Source organism: Aptenodytes forsteri, unplaced genomic scaffold (assembly GCF_000699145.1).
Source record: "Aptenodytes forsteri isolate BGI_AS27 unplaced genomic scaffold, ASM69914v1 Scaffold11, whole genome shotgun sequence".
Lineage (NCBI taxonomy): Eukaryota > Metazoa > Chordata > Aves > Sphenisciformes > Spheniscidae > Aptenodytes > Aptenodytes forsteri.
Genome location: NW_008794155.1, coordinates 3,314,760 through 3,333,129, shown reverse-complemented (window position 1 = coordinate 3,333,129; position 18,370 = coordinate 3,314,760). Strand labels below are relative to the sequence as shown.

At 37.9% G+C, this 18,370-nt stretch overlaps 1 protein-coding gene across 1 annotated transcript in view; it reads left to right on the top strand.

Moving 5' to 3' along the window:
• Positions 1-6,334: 6,334 nt before the first annotated feature.
• Positions 6,335-18,370, top strand: part of THSD7B (thrombospondin type 1 domain containing 7B) — a 282,252-nt gene continuing 270,216 nt past the window's right edge. Inside the window, exon 1 of the mRNA XM_019472194.1 lies at positions 6,335-6,473. Coding sequence (XP_019327739.1) covers positions 6,335-6,473 — 139 coding nt within the window. The remainder of the gene's footprint in view (positions 6,474-18,370) is intronic.

Here is an 18,370-nt window from a genome sequence, read left to right as displayed (position 1 = left end):
GGGGAGTGAGTGAGCGGCTGCGTGGTGCTTAGTTGCCGACTGAAATTAAACCACAACATTGACCATTGTTCATCCTCCGCTCAACAGCCATGGGGGGGCTGTAGGGGAAAAAAAAAAGGAATCGTCCTGATACTCCTCAAATGCACAGTGCCTTTGACAAACTTTTGAATCCTTGACTTTGAAGTCTCCCTGCTCTTCTGGCAGAGTGGAAGCCATACATGTTTATGTACAAATGAAGCAAGTTTTGCTTCAACTACATTTAACTGATCTTCTGAACTGGGTTCCTCAGAAAAGTCTGAAATCACGTAAATTTTTTATTATTGAAAGTCGAGTGTGTTCCCATAGAGTCCATTGGAAATACTTGGAGTGAAGGAGATGTAACAGCAGTATCGTTTCACAGAACAGTTCTGCTCTATCACTGTTTTAATTAAAGTCGTTCTACTGATGGAAAGTCTGTTCTCTGGTGTTTTCTTTAATGTAGTCATAATGCATCAGTTTGAGCTCCCTTGCTGGAACATCTTTCATTATAATCCACTTAGCTAAGTTTATAATTAAACTTCTAAATTCAAACCTGCTTTTGTTACGTCTTTAGGATGTATGAAAACTGAACCAGGAAAACTTAGGATTCATGGTTTTTACTCCAAACGAATCGATGTAAGTTAAGAAGCAATTCATTGGCAGTACAGTTATTTCATATTCTTGCTCTTAATCCCCAGGATCTTCCATAGCTTTGGGACAAGAAGTGAATATGATTGAATGGAAGAAAAAAGATTAAATAGTTAATAGATTCTTACAATTTGACTGTAGAGATCACCAAAATTCCTGAAGTTTCAAATATAACTGGTGAAGATGGTGACTACCTACTCGGCTTTCCAGCAACGGAGTGTTGAGGGAGGTTGTTAAGGTTTATGCATGAAAATGGACCAGGGTGAATTTGTGCTCAGCTTTGTCGATCTGGAGGTTGTGCAGGCTTACTCTCAGCCCAAAGCAGGCTGGTTCAGACCGTCTGCTGGTTGCTTGGAGTTATCTTCCGTATGCAGATGTGTTAACACCAGATGTTCTTTCAGGCATTATTTACCCTTACAGCTATTGTAGCAAATTAGCAAAGAATTGTGGATCTTAATGTTTTGATTCCTGATGAATGACCACTTAGGACAAGAATACTGTCAGGCGATTGTCAACATGATGTATAAATTTAGCTCAGTCACGCTGTATGTTTTTATCCAGGATTTTCTAAAATGCTCCTGGAAGAAGAGTATTTACTCTTAACTGAGGTTTGGAGATGAAGAAGCAGAGGTATAGAAAACCAAGCTACTGTTCTCATATATGCAAAGTCACTCTGATGAAATCAAGGGGAGCGCTTGCAGAATCGAGTATTAGTGTCAGAGCGTGACCTTAAGTGACTTTTTGCACAGGAGGTCTCTGACACAGCTGGAAGTGGAATGAATTTAGGGTGCCCCTACTTTAACCAGAAGACTGTCTTGCTCCAGACGTGTAAGTGGAAAAATGTATAGTGTTTGTTTTCCATATGGAAGTAAAGGCAATTTAGTGTCACTATGTTCATTAAATAAAAAATTGGGCAGTATGCATGTACACCCCTGCCATGGGCACATCTGCACGTATATCTGAAGGTCTGCTCCTAGTTTGATGTATGTGACTGTGCAAACGCTTTCATTTTGTTAAACTAGGTACCTGTAGCACTAGCATTAGTGGTTTTTTTTTTTAAATATCTCCCCCAGGGATGGCCTGCAGTGCATGTCCATGGTGATCAGCCTTTGCTGCTACAGGCCAGGCATTCTGCTGGCTTAGGACAGAACAGAATTAGCTTTTTGGATAACAGCTTTCTGAGAAGGCAAGGCAGATTTTACTGGTATCTGAGTATGCTATAAACATCCAGATTATCTTGGAATATTACAAGCAATGGGTTTGTGCTGTGTGTAGTAGGCAAACAGTTGCATAATTACCGCTTACATTTTTGTTAAGGAAATTTATTCATGATTAATGGTGCTTATCTTTGTGCTAGACACCTGCCAAACGATTTATAGCCATGCATATGATCTGCAATTGCTTTTTTTTTTTTGTTGCTATTTAAAGTGTTTGGGATTATTCTAATTGCATCATGTATTTTAAATGGAGAGTGCTACCCAGGTGTCCTTGCCAGCGTTCCCTTCTCATACAAAAAAAGTAGGTCAGATTTACCCGTGACGGGGAAGGTCACAACTCCCGGTGAACTCGGGGGGAATTTAATTGATGTATGACAAGGCTGAAATCATGTCTCAGGTTTAGATCAGTTTAAGTTGATCTTTTTCTAAGTTCAGTAATAAATACTGTATAAATCCACGTTGGAGCAGAGCCAGACTGAGCTTTCCTAAACCACAGAAATGGTGCAGAATGACTAGAGAAACCTCTCGTCCTATGGAAACTTGCAGAAAGAGCAACTGGTCCCTTCTCTACCAGTGCAATACATGTAGAGTGGGTAATTAAAATGGGACCGTCAATCTTTTGCCTTTCAGTGTCGGATGCTTTTGAGGACTCTAATGTGTCTTGGACTAGCACAGTGCCTGTCACTTGGAAACATCTGCCTCTGACTGCACATCTGTAGCTTGTGGTTGTTGGAGCAGTGGCTGGAAAACGGGAAAAGCTTCCCAAAGGCTTTTTCCCCTCCCTAGCTAAGCAGGGTTAGACTGGGATTTGGCTGCTGGTTATTTCATTGACGTTGAAAATGAAATTAAATTTTGAACACTTCAGAAATAAGATATTTATTTGTCAGCTGTATGCATATTTATTTATTTATAACATTTTGACACTATGCTTGAATGTCATGTTTTCAGCAGAAATGTAGGTTTCTAAATTAAGTCTGTTACTCAAAACTAGTTTTATTCAATCCTGTCATTAAGAGAATTAGCAGTGGATTAGATAATGTAAATGCATTGTTATGATCATTAGAAAACTTGCACCTGTATATTCCCAGCCATTACAGCTAATGTGTGATATCCTTGTTTTTCTGAACAAGATTCCATACAAACCGAACAAAACTAAAAGGATACTTGTGTCTAATCCTTCAAATATACGAAAACAACACCTCATTATTTAATTTCATGAGAATCTGTTAGTGCAGACTATTAATTGGCGAGGCCTGTATTATGAAGGATACTGAATAAATCCAGATAATCAGTTTTGGAAAAGCGAGATATTTTTCAGTGTAAAACACACATCTTGAACATCTTTAAGCAATTGCATGAATTTAATCATGACTAGTCTCGGTGAATTCAATTTTTAAAATGTAAATTTCTTTTTTTTTTTTTCTCCATTTTTTCCTCTCTATTTGCCAGTTTACAGCTAGCCATGCTGGCACATTTGGGAGCTGAGATATACTGTAACTGAATTTGATGTGAAATGTTGGTGGCCTTCATAATGTAATTTATTCATGTTTCTGTAGATAGCATATGTTGCCTGTGCAATAATTTTTTATCGTATCAGGACAGAACAGCTACTGTTCCAAATTGTGTTATACAAACCTAGATATACAGACAAATTTTTATTGTGCTTTGCTGTGGTGTAGATCAGTGGACTCTATTGAGCTCGGCTGGGGTGGGTGAGATTAGAATCAGTCTCATGGTGTCTAATTTATTTCTGTTTTTTTCTGACTTAATGTAATCTCTGTTCTTGCTCCATGGGGAGCAGCAGCCAGTTATCTTTGCAGTCCTGCCCAAAGAATGAACATAGGCGAAATTCCTTGTTTTGGGCAGGAGGCTGCTATTCCCAGGGATTTATTGCTGTTTACTGACCCTTTGAATGCTGAGATGAAGGCAGTGTGTTGAGAAAGCAGCTGATGGGCGCTACTGGTGCTTCATTAAAAATCTCGGCGGCTTTATCAGCTGTTATCTGAGGTTTCCTTGGATTTGCCCATTTCATGCCCCCACCTGTTTACGACATTGTTTTTATGGCATTCTTCTGGACCTGGAGGGCTGCCCTGCAATTCAGATGAGTGTTGTCTGCACAGGGCTGGGCATGCTGGCTCCCCTCCAGTACTTAAATCTGAGCATCTGAATAATTTGTTTCCTTGTTTTGCGTTTTTAGGTGCGAACAGTGTTGGAGCCAATGTCACTAATTCCTTCTCTTTCCCTTGACAGAAAGTCGGTGACTCCGTTTTCTGACCATCATAGATGGTAACTGCGATGCTGAACACACCGGGCGAGTCGCTCCTCCTCAGCTTTTCTGTGTGAGGTGAGCAGCCATCTAGACAGGCAAAAAAAAATTAATTGCAGGATGCCTGAGGGCCCCCCTTCCCCCCCAAGGACTCCCCTATTGTATTTGCACTGGGGAGGAATGAGGTCCTCTCCATCTCATTTCTGAAGGATGCTCAAGATTTCTGAGCTTCACTTGTGCTTCATGTAAGGCCACTTGTGGTCTGCGTTACATTGTCCAGGTGTTGGGACTCAGCGGGTTTCATTCTGAATTAAATGTGAATTCTGAATTAAATTAACCCAGAAGACATGAGCAAAGCAATGAATCTGGTCCTTTGCCCGCATTACTGTATTTGGTCAGCTTGATGGGTTTTCAGATCTTACCTGAAATGCTGTTCATCTGAAACGCAAGAATGAACTAAACTAGATAAGGTATTCCATTGTATCTTCCACCGTAGTTTGTCAATATCTGATTAAATATAATTGCATGAATTTATCATGATAGAAACTGTTTCAAAGTAATTTAAATACAGCTTGAAATTAAAAGTTTTACTGTATATTCAATATGTACTATTTTCAGGTTTATCTTCAGTTTCTTATCAAGAACGATGCTGTGTATTATGTATTATGACAATGTTACATAAGGTTAGGAACGTAATGGAATTTTCTGGACTGAACTTCTAATAACTGATAATTTTAATGAAAATCACCAAGATTATGCCAGTGAAGGCAAATCTTGAAGACAGATGTTATCTCTCTCCTTACACTAATATGGATGTGACTTTTTTTTTTACCTATAAAGGTGGGATTAATTACTAATAAGTAGAAATATGTTGAGAATTTAAACATGGTACAAATGCAAAAGCTGTTACATAAGAAAAAAAAGAAGGTAAATTTACATCAGAAACTAGCTCTTGTTTGATGTGGCACGTACCATGAACATTTTTTGAGACTTCAGAACTGTTCCCACTTGAATGTGGACGAATCCAAAATATCTTGAAACTCATGTAAAATCTGCCTAAATAAGTGGCTGGTTGGTCTACTTTTGGGATGAGAGAAACAGAGATTTGAATTACTGGGCTGAATCAGAAGTTCTAAGATTTTGTTTTGTTGTATGCCTGCCTTAATCTCTCTTGTTTTGGAGCTTTTCCATGGTATGTAAACAATGTGGACGTTCACTGAAGCAGGCATTTAGAAGTTGGGCTCCTGTGTGTTGTATGGGAGGTCCAGAGAGACATTCCTTCTTGCTTCCAATGCGGCACAGTGATTATTTTAATGAGTTGTACGGTGTAAAACTGCTCCAGCAACAGGACTTGATCCATTCTTGTCTCAATCCCAACGTGGCTCTGGTATTCATCTGAAGTGTTGGAGAGCTTAATTAACATCCCTTAGTCAGAGAGACCTCTCCGGAGTAACCGGTTGCTGGTTGAGCTCAAAGATCAGGGAGTTAAATGCGAGTCCCAGATTCCAGAGAAGTGCCCGAGTAATGCCTAGTTTTCCCTTTCAGGCTGATTCATCATGTACTGATAAGCAACCCCTGCTTCCCTGCTTCTCCTGCTGCATTTCTCATGTTGCTTTTGTGTATCCCGTGTTCACGCATGGTATGGAGCTGAAACAATTCCAGGTCTGGTATTTCAGTTGTCAGGAATCTTAAATGTAGGACATGGGGTCTGTATTCTGAGCTGATTTTTGCCCTGGAATCTATTCTCAGCTTTGGTTTAGCCTGCCTATAGCATGATAATATTAATGCTAAAGATAAATTAAATAGAGAAAAGAAGGGACACGTCACAGACTGTTATCAGATCTCTTGCCTTTTATTTGCACTGGCAGATTTCTTCTTAAGAACCTGCTAAAAGCATGTACGATGGCTGTATTTGTAGGATGGGACTGCAGGTCCTCCGGGAGCTGGCCCTCTCCTCTCTCTGCCCCTCCCCGCCTCTTTTCCCTCTCTTTCTCTTCAAGTGAAGCCTCTATTAACAAACTTGTCCTCAATGAATCTGGCGCACAGGGACGATGAAACGCACAGTGGCCACCAGGTTACCCTTAGGCTGAGCCTGTTGCCTTGGTGTTTCGAGTCTTTCAGCAAGCTTTTTCTTTTTTTGTTAATTCTAGGACCAAAGCAGACAAGAGACTGAATTATCTGAATTATGCTTCTACAACAGAACTGGGTTTCTCCTCATTGGGCATGGCAGAGCCTGGGGAAGTCCTTCCTTTTATTTGCTTTCTTAATGTTACAAACAGCTGATCTGGAAGCCAGGAGAGGTCATCAGTTTGTCTGGAAAACAGGTAGGAAAAAGATATGTTGGCTTATCTACTAGAGAATTCCTGTATTCGAGGATGGAGTGATTGCCCTTTCTCCATTCTGTTTTAGCTCAATAATAAATTAAAAAAGCCTGATAATGTCTTCTATTCTAATTTTTTTTGTAACTGAAAAATAGGGGGGTTTAATCTTGATTTTAAATTAGTAATCTTCATGTCTGTTGCAGTTACGCACCAGAGTGACTCTAGAGTATAATTCTGGACTCCTTAATGCTTTTAATCCAAGAGTAAAATTTTTACTGGATCCTGATATCATCATCCTAATGGTGCTTCCTTCGAAGTATTTAATCATTTTCTTTTCATGTTTGAATGAAAAGGGCACACCAGCGTCTTTCAGGAGGAACTGAGCCAGCAGTCCATACTCTGGGTTGATCTATTTGTAATTTCATTGGTATATTTAGTGAATTATTTCTGTCCATCAGTCAGATTGGATACATGTAGTGTTTGAATGTTCAAAATGGGGCACGCACAATGTTTGGAAACCTTTGTGAAGACACATTGATAACACTGCGATTCTTAGTGAGAGGGAGGAGGTAAATAAGAAATGGTATGATACAGATGCATAAAACTAAGCATGACGCATTGGATGCTTATTTTGTAGCACAACACAACAACAAAGAATGTTCAATGAAGTGGAAAGATTGGCAAATTCAGGAAATGTTTACTCAATGTACTTAATCAAAAATACACAAGTGAACCAGGGGGTTTCATTGCCCACGATCCCTTTGAGGTTTTGCCTTTTATGACTGAGCAACAGAGCGATTAAATTTGATGGAAAACTAATTTCCCCCCCTTTTTTTGGAGAGGTTCTTTGCTGTTTTGGTTATTTGTTTTCTAATTGTAGTTCTATAGAAGGTAAAAGACTGAATTAGCTGAATAATGAAACAATTATTCTGGGAGGGCTCCTGTCCTTCTGGTAGGATCAACGCAAGCTTCTCACTCTGGTCACTGGGATGGGAGGCTGAGTGCTGGTGAAGTGCTGGTTAAGTACAATCTGATACTATATTTCTGAAGACTTTTTTTTTTACAGTGTCTTGCATGTAAAATGAAGAGGAAATAACAACATAAACTGTCTTTCTCCAATTCACTTATTTACATGATTTTTGAACAAGCTTTGAAAGGAAGAGTTGTTTTCTTAAGACAAATTAGACCCTTCAATGCTGTCTGTCGTCTCTTCAGTTCTGAAGTGTATTGTACCGTTGGTCTTTAGGGGTGTGCATTGGAAGTCATAAAAATTTAATTTGACTTGATGATTCCAGCTGACAATAAAGAGTTATCGATGCTTCAAAGGCATCTGAAGCAGATGTATTTAGCACTAAGAAAAGGTGGGGCACAGGTTTGCGTGGACGTGGGGTACCATGCTCTGAAAGCCCCGTGATGAGCTCGTTGTAAAGGTCTGTCTTCCAGATGCAGAAGAAAATTGTCAGTTCTTGTGAATCTCACAGTGAATTAGAAATATCTGAGCTCTCAAGGGTCATTTTAAAAACCTTAAATCCTAACAGTATTTTGATGCACTTTCTCTCCTTATGTAGTGACGAGAGGTAGAAAACAACTTTGGGTGAAATGTTTTCCAGATGAAAATAACTTGTGAGTTTGAGTGAAATTCATTGTCCTGTTTGGCAAGAACAAAGATTTTTTTTTTTTTCTTCTCCAGTTAAATATTTTTGTATTTTGTAAACAAAATTTTCATCTTTTTGTTGGAGTATTTTGTTGAAAATTAGGTCAAAATTGTATCTAAACCCAAAATGTTTAGTTCTGGGTTGAAGCGAATAGTATGTTCAGCCGAAACACTTTGTTTTGCTAAGAAACAAAGTATTATTTGTGAAGCCTCCACTTTCTTTGCAGTGGTAGTGAAGCAGCAGCACTTCTAAATCCTGAATCTGAGTCTTTTGCAATCATCCTAAGAAATAACACAATGGGCTGAGATTTCTCTCGGTAGGCTGAATGGATATTTATTTGGGAAAAATCTTGATTAAAAGGAGCTAGGTGTATTTTGCAGTGTCAGGGCATATGTAATAGACTAATGGCTTTCTTTCGATGGTTCTGCTGCATGTGTTGCAGATTACATTTCTGAGGCATTTGGAAGCACGTGTATCAAAGTAAAATTGCAGTGACCCTGAAATTAGTTACAAAAGAGTGTAAATGGCAGTCTGCTGTCAGGGTGGCATATGTGGCTGGCTTTTGTATGCGTTTTTTTTTACTTTGCTTGAAAGGATTTTTCAGGTACGGTTAATCACAAAGGTGTATCTTTCTTTCAAAAGATTACAGGGAAATGTTTTGGGAACAGAGGGATGGTAACTTGAATGGAGCAGGTGGATCTGGAGAGGTAGAAGGGTTAACATAACCTGTTGCGGCAGGATGTTAATAATAAAATAACTTCGGGATGTAGATCATGGAGATCTTGACCTAATGAGATCTGTGGTTTGTATAATAATTTAAAAAAAAAAAAATCATCCTGTAGTTTGAGGACTTCTGTGCCCAATAAAAAAAAAAAATAAATAAAAGCACAGCCCAGTGAACCTAAAAGGAAGTAGCTTTTAATGTCAGAACTGAGCAGATCCATTCAGATAGAAAGAAAACCTGCAGCTGTTGTCTTTTTTTTTTTTTTAATGAAACGATCTAATGAGAAATGAGCAATCCCTAATGGGAAAGGAGATGATCTGTTTTGTTTTTAAATCTTGAATTGTCTGTTGCAAGCACAGCAAGTTACTTACCTTGTAGAGAAATTCAACTTCTTATTGAAATGGCATGCTTTATAATTAAATAAGATTATGCTACTGAAAGTGACTTTAAGAAAATGAATTTATATGTTCTAAAGTAAATTTTCCTAGCATGTAGAGATCCAGAGATGCATCCTTAATATGGATGGGGAAGAAAAAAAAAAACAAACCATCGTATCAGCACTGAAGTTTATAAAGCAGGCTCTTTTTCAGCTAAATCCTTGGCTTTATCAAATGAAGACTCATACATTTTCATGCTGGGCTTGGTGGTCTTGGTGTAGGTGAAAGCAATTGCACTGAAATCACTGCATCTACAAAAAACCCAGGCTCTGTATTTCTAAAATGTAAGAACTTGGCAGTGTGAGGTAGATCATACATACTCTTCCCTCAGCTGTTCAGACGGCTATCACCTGCATTTCGCTTGTTTGTGTCCTGTCTTAAAACCATTTATTATTAGCTTTTGGTTTCTAGAGATGATATATTAATGTCTAAATGTCTGTACACTGTATCTTTTGGTTTCAAGACATTTCTTGTCAGATACTTCTGTTGTGACCACCAGCCTAAACATGAAAGCAATTAATTATATCAATTAAATTACTTGGCAGCCTCAAATAGCTGAATAATTTTCCGACACTTGCTAACTAACAAAGCAGTTTTAGTGATAAAATCTTGAGAAAATTTAATTGGATCTAAATCCTTGTGAATTAATATTGTTTAAAGCAATAGCCAGTTAGCAATTTGCATATTTCACCATGTTGATTTTTTGCAGCTCTTGAAGGGTCCTGAAAGTGTCTGGGATTTCTGTAACGCAAATATGTCTGTGTTTTAGTGACGGCCATTCAAGCTTTTAAAACTGTATCTAGAATATCGATACGCACATGAATTCACAGCGTGATTCCAGTTGGTTTATTTTTTTGGTGAAACTCTAAAATTTAGTTCTAAAGTCTAAATTAAGTCTAAAATATGTGCAACACAGGAAATATTTTGGGTGCTTTACAGGAGAGGGGCTGTTAATTAGGATTACAAAATGCTGAAAATCAGCCCTTCCCAGAGACACTTGCAGTTGCTGCCTGGCCAGGTTGCAGTCTAACCATCACTGCTGGTGTCTTCAGCTCCTCCATAAACTACACTTCAGTAACTGTGCATGTGCTTTTTCCCCCAAAATACTAACAGAACGAAAGGGATAAGGGACATACCCCATAAAGGTGGCTCTCAGAGCTAAAGCAGTGATGCGTTTTGGTTTGTGGTTTTTTTTTTTTTAATAAGGAGGATATTGTAAAAATGTTTTTGTAGGATGAAAATGTTCTGATTTTTAGGGAAATAGTTCTCTAATTGTGGTAAAATGCTATTTAACATGGAAATAATACTCTGTCTGCTATGGAAGGAAGGAAGGGGACTATTAGAAACCCAGATGTGGTGTCCCAGTGAGTTCTCCATCTGTAATTCTCTCCAAAAAATGAATCGGGATGGCGATTTAGCCCAGCAGGGACATGCTCCCTTTTACAAATGGAAGAGCACTGAAAGTGAGATATCAGACTGGGAAATGGATTTGTAATACAGCTGATCACAGTAGAGAGATTTTTACCTGAGGAAGAAACCGTTAATCTTCTGGTGTTTGTGGGCTTCTGGGAGCTAGGTGTGCTGAGCCGTAAGTTCTCTTGCCCCAGGTGAATACAAAAAGACTAGTTCAGAGTTATTACCCATATTTGAAAGCCCTTCTTAAAATAGGGTTAGCAAATGGGTTTTGATCATTAGTCTTTCTTCAGAAACAATCTGTAATGGAAAGGGTATGAAATGAACTTTTCAGAGAACAACTTCTAACGTGGAGGAACCTTTGAACTACTCGTGAATGTGGGTGAGCCAGTTACGGCTAAGATGAAAAAGATCTTTTGTTCTCTGTTCTCAGAAATTACTGCCATAAAATGCCCTTTCCCAAGATCTTAATTTCAGGAAGGCCAAGTGCTGGTTTGGAAGTGCCTTTGACCTTACGTCTTAAAAGACAAACTTTTACCTATGTACGCCAAATGTTAAAAGGAGTCCAGATCTTCAAAGGACAGTGGAGCTCAAACCTACTGAAATGAGATTCAAAGATAGCTCTGCAACAAGTGATATTTTTCCAAAAGCTCTACAAGATGAAGAATGATAATCCAGCCTAGATTAAGTGGGTTTTTTATTTGATAGGACAACAATTCATGAATGAAGTGCAGATGTCTTTTTAGTGATCTTTGCGTGGTAGTTTTATGATATTTCTCAGACTGTCTGATGCTACCAAACTTCTTATTTTGTGGCAAATGTTCTAATTGTAGGTTATTCTTACACTATCTTGGTGGATGGAATTTTAAATATTTAAACTCTAAACTGGAAATTTAGCCTTGATTTAATCAAATTTTAAATGATTCTAAGGTTCTTCACTATACTGAGAGTTTAGGACTGCAGTGCTTCTCTTGGGTTATAGATTGCAATCTTGTTATATTGACAGCAGCAACAATTAATAAATAATTTTTAAAAAACCTATTAAGTTCCAGTCTAAAACTAGTCAGATTGTTGCCATAAACTTTATGATTGAAAAGTTGTTCTAGAATGATAAACCTTCTTATTTTCACCTTTAACTTTATTCATGATCAGTTTATACCTTTGTGCTTGAGCCAGAGTATTCTTTAATTTAAGTAACCTGGTAGTTGCTCCTAATGTATTTGTGAATTAAGGATACCAAGCTATTCTGGACCCCTGTTAGTAAACATATCCTCTTTGAACTGGTTTGTCAAACTAAATGTTTTCTAAACGTTGCTCCTCAGAATTACATCAAATCTCAGATGAGATTTCATGCACTGATACTACCATTTTCATTAGAAATGCCTAGCTTAAAATATCTCAGAATCACGTAGATGGTGCTGTTTTTGAATATTTTGTAATAAACAGTTTAATTTGAAGTAGTTAAGTTGTTTTTAATCTGTTGGTATAGTTTCATTAAGTGGACATTAAAAAAACTGATTTGAAATATAAAAATAGTACTTTAAAATTAGTTCTCAATTGGTCTAAAATAATTCTCTACAAAGAATATTTTATGGGACAATATAAATTATACTTTTATTTCTGCAAAACTTTTTAAAAAACCCAATAATACTTGAAACTTTGTAAAGAAAGTTCTTTTGCAAAATTTCATTAGCAGCAAAACAATGTGCTGGCTGGTATCGGTAACTGATATTTGAGAAAATTTCAGGGTGGCCTCAAAGCTAACCTCATATTTCCTTATACAGGAGTGCAGTTGTTTCAGATTGCTAAATATTTGTTTTTTTCTCCTCGTTCTTCCTTACCTTTCCTATCCACATTTTCACCTTTCTGTTCCACACACCTCTAAATTTTATTACATATCATTCTGCTACTTCATCTTTATCATTCCAGTTCAGATATGGTATCCTCATCTAGTATTGTTTCCTCAACATTTGAATCCAAATTTGTCTTGGAGTTGTGGAGATGCATTTGTTGCCTTACTTTATAATCCTTTGCAGTGGTGGTACAAATAATATTTAGGTGGGTGAGACATTTCAAAGTTGGTGGAGACCTTGTGTCCTCAGCAGTAAATGCTGGCGAGTTTGTCAGAGAACCAGATAAATGTACGTGAGAAGAGCTCCATCTCTCTCCTGAAGAACCTTTCCTATGCTGGAAGCTCATCTTCCAGCCTGGCATGTCGTCCAGGTGCTTGAGGTCTGCTGCTGTGTTGGATAAATGTGCCACAGCAGCCCATCGCATACCCACCTGGGTCCTGTCCACCATAGCTTCTGGATTTATCCTTAATCCACAGGGCTAAAAGCTCAGCGTACGGGACATGGCTGAAGAACGTGCCCCGTTGGCCCAGAGAATGCCATCCAGTGTCAGAGACATCAGAATTGTTCCTGGAGGAGTTATGGTTTGGGAAGCATGCTCAGAGATGCAGAAATGCTTAAACCGGTGCCCTTTTTCCTTGTCTGTAAAACCTGGTATGTTCTTATTAGCTCTGGTTTCCTGTAGGGACTTGAAGACGCCAGTGAAACGTTCTTGGTGGCACTGCTTGAAGAAAGAACCTTTGGCTTCTGTATTTTTTCCTAGAAAAGCTCAGTACAGCAAGCGACACGGGAAGCATAGCGTATCAGTCAAATTAAAAAGGCAACCAAAGGAGGAACTGAAATGACACTGAAATATATGTTAAAACTAACACTTTGTATGCTTGGAGATGATAGGCAGGGTACTAGTTCCTCAGCAGAGATGAGTACTGTGCAGCAGCAGGGCTGTAGACTGACGACGGTGCTTGCTGAGTTCAGATGTAAGCCTTTACAGCACATGCCTGGTAATTTTGTTATTACTGGGCTTGCAAAACTATTTCAGTAGTTCTTCTACAGAAAGACTACATGCTTTAACAAATATCTTTGTCTAACCAACATCACATGTTCAGTAGGTGGTGTTTTAAACTAGATTACACAGGAGATTCACACTAATCTTTTAATGTCCCTCTTCCCTTCCTGAGAATAATAGTTTTTGAGAATAAGGTGCTTTTTTCTGGTTTTTGTTGGTTTTGGGAAAAATATAAGTTAGGCGTCTTATTCTTTTCTTTCCTCAATAGTTACTATGGGAACAGAGCTGTGGGTCACAGGGGAAAATCTGCAAAAGTGGTTTCTTTTAAATTGTTAATTTAAAAAAAAAAAGATAGTTTATTATTGGAATTGTGGTACTTTTCATTCAACTTTGTTGAATTGTATTGTACATATTTCACTCACAATAGAAGCACAGTGAGTGGCAAGAAAAACAGATGGAGATGTTTTTGTACTTTTTCCTTGGGGTTAATATTTTTTTAATTGAATGCAGCTGTTGGAAAGATTTCTGTTGTTACGTATAGGCGGAGCATTAAAAATGGATGATCGCATTTTCAGCCTGTTTCAGCAGAGTACTAGATTTAATTATTCTGCTGCCCTGTTCAGAACCCTGCTGTTTTTTTTAATAATTGTATCTTAAGTTAGTTAGAATAAGAGTTTCACTTAGCCACTTAATTGAACGATTTCAGTATATCGGGGTAATCGATTCCTCATGCAGCTCTTGTGTGCAGCAGAGTTATTGTGGGTGAAAATGTACAAAATTGTGTTAGAAATCCCTAAGATGGATATTGTTGTTCTCAGTATGTAGATAATAGAACTGACTCTAGGGACATGAGTTTTGGGTAGTCTGCCCACTGATACCTGTATTTCCCTAGATTTTTATTTTTTTCCCTGGTACGTATAGGAATACTTCTGCTGTAATCAGCTTAATCTTTTTTAATTTTTTCTTTTAAAAAAATTTTTGAATGGAAAAAAACAAGGAATACGAAATGGAGAAGTTGAAAGGGATGGGGGATATTTCATGGTACTCCGGATTATTGACATAGAGTTATGGCTTATTTTACCCTCAACTAGTTGATATATCAAGTGGGCGTTTCATTATATCTAGCAGTTTCGAGTATATGAGCTTCAATTTGCATAGAGAATTCCTGCTGAGATCAATAGGAGTGTGGTGTGTGAATCCAGAGGCGGTATCTGGTCCTTACTGTTGCCTGGGGTCTACCACTTTGTAGACTTCTGCAGTTCCTTCTTCTAGAGACCTTTTAAAGTTTATGGTTAAATGTATCTCAGTGTCATACTTGTGTATAACAGCGATCTAGGATTATAGAGCTAAATTTGGAAAAGCATGTTAAAACCTCATTATAGCGGTTCTAAATATATTGGTCCTATATGCTGGGGCATGAGTTGTAGACAGTTGCTGAAGTATATCCAGCTTTTTTGTGGCATGTCCTGGAAGGCTAGCCATGAAAAATCACTTTTCAAATGAGAACTTAATAAAAACTTTCCTGCTCTGAACGCTAAGCCCTACTCCCCGTGCGATTAGTGGTTTCATTTCTTTCTCAGCAGTTGGGTAATGATTATGGCTCCAGATGCTGCAGGAGTGATAAAGAGAGTGATTAATTTCACTTGAAAGGGCATATGTTCAAAGAGGAGCAAGCCCAACGCCTTGAACGCGGAGCCCACGTCGCTGCCGTGCCGCAGCTTGCACGACTTGGTACCCAACTGTTCCTGGGGAAAGTACCAGTAAACCCACGTTATTTGTCTTAAGCCGATATATTTGTTGCTTGGTTTTGCCCACTCGTTGATATATTCTGCCCCCCCGCCCGCCCCGTATTCCACAGTACCTGGTTTTAAAAGCTTTTTGTATCTCTTTATAAAGCAGTGCTGTCAAACTTTCAGCAGAAGACTTTGAGAAGTGGCTGATGCCACCAGCGCAGCCTGAGTAACTGCGAACATGTTCGGAGTTATGTTTATACCCTGTACAGAATGGAGTGGTAATGAAAGGATTCATATTCCCCAGCATAGTCAACAGCAACTTTAGAAGTGTTCCTACGCTTTATTTGCAATAATAGTTCACACCGTATGACTTGCTGAAAAATCCTGACATTTAAAGTATTACATTTTCAATATACTTAAAAAATTAAATGTGTAAGGTAGATACTTTAATAAGTCTTTATTAGGACTTTATTGACCTATTGAATAGGTCAACAGAAGTATGAAACATGACTGGTGGTGCCAGCCATGCGATTAAATACAGGGTGAGGGGATATCTGGTGTTTATTGTGTTATCACCTGAACTTTTTCACTGATTGGTGTCCTCTGGGGTTTATTCTATCACCCCCGAGATCCAAAGACCTTCAAATATCAATAGTTTAAAAATATCCACCTATGTGTGAGGCATGTTTTACTTCTCTACGGTATGACATTTATAACCATAAATTTCACAAGTTTGAAGCTGCTGAAGACAAAAATAAATTCAGTACTAGTGACATCTTTAAGATCTTTTGACCCATTAGTTAAATTGATTTATATCACCCAGTTGCTTTTAAGCAAAATAAGCACTTCTAGCTTTTGAAAATCTTCACAGTGGAGACACTGAATATAGAAAAGGTATTTCTGTACTTTTATTAAATTCTGATGTGTATTAGCTGCATAGTTTTGAAGCAGATGCCTGAGTACAGAACTGGAGTTTTTACAGACAAGGGTTAAAAGGAGGCTGTAATGATAAAACATCAGGAACTTTTCAGAAGTTCTTGTATTAAATATGGTGCACATAAGGTAGCGCTCGCGTAAAGTTTTTACTGTCATTCCCTTAATATTCTCGCTCGTGTGAATAAAGTAATGCTGAATTCAAGCGGAAGTAAAAATTAATTTCAATAAATTGTTTGCAGCTCTGTGCGTTAAATGCGTACACTGTTTGACTAGGATAAGTAGCTTCTCTAAGCTTTCAATATTTTCAGTTAAACTAATTCAGTACATCTGTTTTTCAACTGGCATTAAGTATTTCATAACCCAAGTATAGTTGGATCTTGATTTAAACCATTGTTAATGTGAAAATTCATGATTCTGCAGACGTGTATTCCTGAATTTAGCTTTATTCACTGTCAGCAGTGAGCTCGTAGTGTGTGAAGTTGTGTCTGTGCTTAACAGCCAGCCAACATGTATTTGTTTTGAAGTTGTAGAAATCCGATAATGAGGCTTTATCCAAACTTTAACTATTATTGATCACACTTTTCTCTTAAGGAAATATCAATCCTCTATCTTCTGCATTCCTCTGCAAAGTGCTAAGAAAACCTTACTTCTGGAATTGGCTCCAAACATGAAAAAGCGTGGGGGGAAGAAAAAAAAGCCAAACATCTCCTTGTACGTGTAGCACTGAGATGAAAGTTATACCATGTGTCTGAGTGTTAAATGTGTCGCTTACCTGTTAGTGTCTATGTGTGTATGCTTATGCATTATTTTTTGCGTGTATTTATATGTCGACTGTGTATAATTGTGTTGCCATCTAGCCAGGGACACTGGTGTAGTGGCAGAAATAGAAACATAGCTGCGGTGTTTTGAAAACTGGAGAAGGATCAAATGAGAGACAGGGAAGTCAGAGTAAATGATGACAGTAATGTTATTGTGCCCTAAGGGTCTTGCAAAGTACAGTACTTAAAACCCAATTTTTGCTTTGTAGATAAGTGAGCATGTCTCAGTTAAGTCAATATACGTGTGCAAGAGATGATAAAGTTTGGTATTATACACCTTCTTTGACATTTTTCATACTTACTGCTTTAAAGGTAACATATTTATGTTTGGGACACTCTGAAGTACTTTATGCTTTTTGTTACGAGCTCTCAAACATGTTGCTTGGTTTAGTAATGGGAGCTCAGGCAGCCCGAAATTTTCACTCTCGTGTTAGGTGTTTATTGATGGCTAATTGACTACTGACCTTTGCTAGGACTCTCTCCAAAAAGCAGGGAGTGACACCAGGGGATAACAAATCAAATACATTGAAAGGCAGGTGAGAAAATGTAATTCTATGCAGTTACATTTAAATATTGAAGGCTGCTTTTTTGAATGAAAACAAAGGTGAAAAACAAACAAAACAATCCCTGCTTTGCCTATAGATATTTTAAGATTTTAACATAATCTGATATTAAAAAAAAAAAAGTTTTACTTATTCATCATCTTCACTCTGATTTACTTGTCCTTGATTGATTTTTTTTTTAAATAGATGAGCCAGCTTTCAGAGTCCTCAAAATGATTTAATTATTACAGCACACAGGGCCCCAAATGAGATTTAAGGTATTTTGATACAGTCTATTGAATAAACCGGTGAACAGATGCTGAGGATGGAAAGTTGCTGTTACTCAAATCTACTAGATGATTCTGCAGGCGGAAGATTCCCCATAGACCTTGACTGAACGGTCAGGAGCTAACCTTAGTATATGCCGTTTAATACAATATCGTTGGGATAAATATATTGTAACTATATGCCTGTGTGTCTTAGTGTATCGGGAGCTAAAGAAATGGTTAAACTCTCAGTGTTCTGAATATGTTACCAAATAAAGCTATGCAGCATTCAATAAAGCAATTACATAAAAAGCATTACAGTCAAATTCAGTTCCAATATTAGCAGTAATAATCAATCATTTTCAATCCGAGGGATGGTCTAATCGCTTTTTGTTGCTACTTTGAAAGGTTACATTACTCAGTTACCTTGCAGCTGAGCAACCTTTTCATGTTTGCTTCATGTAGGATTTTATAAATGTTCTTTTTTTTAATCTCAGTATTTTGGTATTGGCTATTTTGT